Below are 5,962 nucleotides of genomic sequence, written 5' to 3' on the forward strand. Positions count from 1 at the left end.
AATAAATATGCTTTAGAAATAATTTAAGTATTGATAATATGTTTGATAAACAACGTAAGAAAGGAAATAATTATTATACTAAGCCAGGCGCTAAAGATACTATAAAATTATCTGAGCTAATATTATACATTAGAGATCATAATGGATTTAAATCGTATTCATTATCTGATGTACTTCATTTACCATCTGATTTGTCAGATTATGTAGATAATAATTTAGAATCATTAGAATATTTAGATTATGAGTAAAGATATTAAATTAGAGTCGAAAAATAAGAAATTTAAACAAAAAATACTACCAACATATTATTATGCTGATTTTGAAGCTTCAACACAAAGAATTCATCAAGCTTATTGTGTGTCTTATTCTAAACGTAATTCTAATCAAATATGTAATAAATATGGTAATAAATGTGTAGAAGAATTTTTAAATGAACTTAACGATAATTCTGTAATATACTTTCATAATTTGAAGTATGATTCTTGCTTCCTTGCTGAATATGGTATTAACAAATGTATTAAGAAGGATGGAAAAACAATGAAGATGAATTTGATATATAATAAGAAGAAAATAACATTTAAAGATAGTTATTCTATGATTAGTACAGCATTAAATCAATTTCCAAAGATGTTTGGGTTAAGAAATCTTCAAAAAGAGTTATATCCATACAACTACTATACTCAAGAACGTATTCAAAATAATATTGGAACTATATCAGAAGCAGGTAAATATGAGATACAAAAATGGACTGAAGCCGAATATAAACTATTTAATGAAAATATTGATAAAATAGAAAGTTGTAAAATTGATGAAAATCATTTTAATATGATGTTGTATTGTAAATTTTACTGTAATCAAGATGTAAGAATATTAAAAGAAGGACATACTCAATTTAGAATTGATAATTTATCTAGTTTAAATATAGATGTAGATAAATTCATTAGTATTTCTGCATTAGCTAACAACTATTTTACAACACATGTTTACTCAAAAATTAAAGATCTTAAACAATATAGTGGTAAAGTTAGAGAATACATTCAAGGTACAGTATATGGAGGAAGATGTATGGCAAGAGACAATAAAAAATGGCATGTAAGAGATGAATTATATGATTATGATGCTTGTTCTCTATATCCTAGTGCTATTCATAGATTAAAGTTAGCAACAGGAAAACCTATTTTAATACCAAAGAATTTACTCAATTCAACTATATTAAATCACATAATGTTAGAACAACAATTGGAACCTACAAATGAACGTTATATATTAGCTTTTATAGTTGATATCGAAATTACTAAGATAAATTAGGAACTACGCTTTCCTATAATTACTAAGAAGACTAAGAAAGGAAATTTAAATGTAAATGAATGTTGTAATATGCGTGTTGAAAAATCATGTTAGGAGATTTAATTAAATTTCAGCAAATAGAATATAACATTACAAGAGGATATATGTGGATAGGGTTAAATCAGATGTATTTAGTAAAGAGATTGAGAAAATATATAATATGAGAGCACAATTAAAGAAAGAAGGTAATCCATTACAAAATAACTATAAATTATTGATGAATAGTAGTTATGGTAAAACAATTCAGAAGCCAATTACTAATGAATTAGTGTATAAACAAATTAATAACAACGGTAAACATGATGCTGACAGATATCTTAAGAAGAACTTTACATTAGTTAAATCTATGTATGATGTAAGTAAAAACATTAGATGCTTCGAAACTAACAAGTCGTTTGATGATTTTTGTGTACCTAACTTAATTGGTGTTCAAATATTAAGTATGAGTAAACGTATAATGAATGAAGTAATGTGTTTAGCAGAAGATTTAGATATTCCTATATATTATCAAGATACTGATTCTATACATATTGTAAAGTCTAGAATTGAAGAATTAGAAGAAATATATGAAAAAACATTAAGAGGAACTAATTTAGAACAGTTTCATCCTGATTTCGATGAATTATCTGGAGATGTTTACAGTAAAGAATCTTACTTTTTAGGTAAAAAAGCATATTGTGATGTATTAACAAATGAGAAAGGAGAATGTGCTTATCATTTAAGATTAAAAGGTATTCCTAATAATCTTCTCAATAATAAAATAGATCCGGTAGAATTATATAAAAGACTATATAATGGAGAGAAGTACGAATTTAACTTATTAGAGCTTAGACCAAGCTTCAAATTTGATAAACAATTTAATATTAAAACAAGAGAGTATTTCACCAGAAATATTTCGTTTTAAAGTTAGTTATATGTCTGCCAACATAATATTAACAAAAGATTTATTAGAGTTTTAGTTTTAGTCAGTCTATTTCATACGGAATAAAACCAAAAATAATTGTCCCAAAAGTAATAATATACTTTCGGAACATCTGAAAGGATCTCAGTTATTCTCAAATAATCTTATTTAAATGTAGTTATCAAAACAGTTATTAGTAATTTCTTCATTAAAATCGAAATTTATTTTTCTGGTATTATCGGATTTGTATTGTGACAATAGTTTCTTACTAAAAGTTATGCCTTTGTTATTATTATCTTTAATACAGTAACGAACCCACTTATCACTAAATTGACTTGTTCTGGGAACTAATAATCTAACAGTGTCATTCTTGATTTGAAATAATTCTTCTGTATCAGGTTGATAATATAAATCAACTTCGTGATTATTAATGTTTTCAACATGTTTACACTTTTCTTTTATAGTGTTAATAATAGCTTTCATTAAAAAGGATGATTCCATTTATAATATATAAAAAAAATTATCACTTTGTAATTATTTGAAAAATATAATATAATCTATTTACAACGATTTTAACATATATTGTGATGAGAGAGGATGCGAGAGAAGCGAGTGTCCGAAATCGGCACAATATATATACTACTAAGTTTTTTGTTTCAAAAAATTATTGGATTATTAAACTATTAAATTATAATTAATTATATTAACATTTGTGCTGTTTTTTACACAAAATACCTTGAAATTTTATTGTAATTATATACTATTACAGTATGTGAGAAAAGTATGTGAAAATGAGAAAAACCTGTGGATTCAATAAAAATTACATATTTGTTTTTCTTTTTTTAAATAAAAATATTTTTCTTTAAAAAAACAATCTAAATAATATAATTATGAGCTCCAAGATTGTTGCTTTTAGTGTCTTGGACCATACAACACTGGAAGAGAATCTAAAGTATTGTCCTGGCCCAGTGAAAGAAATAGCCCAAAGAACATTCAGCAAACATTGCAACTTTTCTGAATTACCCCTGAATGTTCAGGTGTATTTGATGAACATTGAGAGAGAAATGTTCGATGGAATGAATACGGAAAAGGTGGCCGAGAGTAAACTATGTAGAGTCTTTGCTTTATCTTCAAGTCAGTTTAATATCAACAAACGAAGAGGTATGGAGACGGCATTGTTTGGAAAAAAAGATAACGGACGACCTTCATTTTTAACCGAAACACAATGGGGAATTGTCAAGAATTTGATTCTTGATAATGAAAAGTTTCCAGGAAAATGCAAAGCTATCAGCATAACTTATTTGAGGTTGTTTATAATAAAAACCTTCAACGTTGATGTGTCAAACCACGTTATTTATGATAAAATACACAAAAATTGGAACTTCTTGATTGTGACTGTGTTTTCTGAAGACCAATCTCGATTGATCTACGACGAAGATGCCGTGTTGAAGTATTACATTGCGCTGCCACTTTTTTAAATGGCATCCCATCACCATTTATTATGAATTTGGATGAGTCGGGGTATCAGCCATGGCCAGACAGGCAAATGGTGAAGGGAGTATTCACTGCTGGTTTTTCCACAGACAGTAAAATGAAATATGGAGTCGAACGTGACATTGCTCGATCCACTGTCGTTTGCACTATTACCCCCTCACAACCTCTTCCTTGTGTGATTGTAACAAAATACAAAAGAGTTGCAGTTGAATTCTTGAAATTGGGTTGGCTGGAAACGGGAAACATCGTCAGTTATAGCAAAAACGGTTATATCAACAGTGAATTATTTATACAATACATCAACTACGTTGTAGTACCTTATATTGTCGACATGAGAATTAAGACTGGTTATATTGATAAGGCCGTGCTGATATTTGATCAGTGCACGTGTCACTCAATTGAAGATGTGAGGTTGCTGCTCAAGTCAATTGTCCAAGTCAACGATCATCAATGTGAACTGTGAAATAGTATGTTTGGTGCCTCACACCTCACATTTAACACAACCATTAGATGTTGGGGTGTTCGCAGTCCAAAAAAGAAGACTGAATTCGTTGTATGCGAAGTTTACAACAAGAAAAGTTTAACTTGTTTTCAATATCTAGTTTAATATAATATATGAACTTAAATACAACATTTAAGTCTAAATATAATCAGTTGATTTATAGAAACAAATTTAAATATTAGAACATTGTCGAATAAACACATAAAACGGTATAATCATCAAAAATATTTAAATCCCATTTATCCGTATGGAAAATGAATCGATCTCACGTGAAGGATTTAAAGTGTGAAACTAAAATTAATTATAATTTTAATAATGGCATATTGTATACAATTTCATGGTTCAGTTTCAAATAAAAGCGTCTTGATATCTTAATTATATTTTTTGTTCAGTTCGTAAGTTTTATTATTTCGAGTTGAAATAAAAAGATAACTAATAATATAAAATTGTTTTTAATAAATTATAGTTGATTTAATCGAGCCGCACTTTTTAATAGCTGTTCGGCGACTTTACAGTCCCTTTGAAAATCGCCGACTTTATAGTGGTCTTAAAAGTCGCTGACCTAAATATTTAGTTAAATAACTATTCAAGATACCATTTATCATGTTAAAGATATTGAAAATAATAAACCATATAAATTTAATATAATTATTATTAAAAATAGAAATGAAAAAATACAGTCCCAATTATATCTTCTCAAATCATTTTTTGAATTATATTTATATGATTATAATATAACAAATTATAACAACTATTGTGTTCGGGGTCGCCGTTTTAATACTTTTTGGCGCGTTGAGGTTTGGATTAATTGGCAATTTAATAATTTCTGTGAATTAAAATATCAAATAATACATAATAATAAAATTGCCTATTAAACCAGTTTTGATTGAGAAAAAAATAAAATTACACATTTTTGGGATTTATTTATAAACTTTTCCCAAAAAACCATTTTATAAATAATTATTTAAAGTTCCCATTATTACAATTTGAAAAATAAAAATACAATTAAAAAAATTACCTTTTCATAATAAACACGCACAATCAAACATTTATTTCGAAAATAAAATAAATGGGAATAAAAAAAATAAACGGCGAAACGATAAAATTGACAAACAAAAAACAACAACTTTTCATAATCAATTCAACTAATTTATCAAATTGGGGCGTAAGTGTTGTATTCGCTATGATCATCATTGCCCTCAATATATCATCTGACAATTGGCTTCTGAAATTAATTTTTATTAAAGAAAGTGCGGAAAATCCTTGTTCACATGAATATGAAGTCATAAACAACGACAAAGATCTTGCTGCTAAAATGGAAAGTCTTGGATAATTAACAATAAATGTTTGTTTGAGGTATTCATCGTTGAATATCTCATTTATTGACATTCTAATGGTGTAATAACAATCGGGATGTGTCATTGGATTATAAATATGTTGTTTTAATCGTTCAGTAAAACAAATTGATTCACTTTCAACTGGTTGTTTTTCCACAACAGGTTCGGTTTGTGGTCTGACAACGTTCTTATTGATAAACATTTTATCACAAGAAAAAAGTTCAACTTCGTTTCTTATTTCGTAATTGTGTTCATTGACAAAAAGTTGAGTAATGCACGTCATATTAAGGAAGTTGTCCATAAATGAAAGTTGATCTATTTCTATAAACCTTGAAGCCAACTTTCTTTCATAGTTATAATAGCTGCAAAATGTATAGGAAT

The 5,962-nt window shown here is 27.4% G+C and overlaps 1 protein-coding gene across 1 annotated transcript; it reads left to right on the top strand.

Moving 5' to 3' along the window:
• Nucleotides 1–594: 594 nt before the first annotated feature.
• EIN_238180 (hypothetical protein) lies at nucleotides 595–1,308 on the top strand (the record flags this gene model as incomplete). Its single annotated transcript, XM_004260341.1, has 1 exon — nucleotides 595–1,308. The coding sequence occupies one exon, from the start codon at nucleotides 595–597 to the stop codon at nucleotides 1,306–1,308; it is 714 nt and encodes a 237-aa protein (XP_004260389.1).
• Nucleotides 1,309–5,962: the final 4,654 nt, after the last annotated feature.

The sequence above is a fragment of the Entamoeba invadens genome, assembly GCF_000330505.1.
Source record: "Entamoeba invadens IP1 unplaced genomic scaffold scaff_1105074724549, whole genome shotgun sequence".
In the NCBI taxonomy this organism is placed as follows: Eukaryota; Evosea; order Mastigamoebida; family Endamoebidae; genus Entamoeba; species Entamoeba invadens.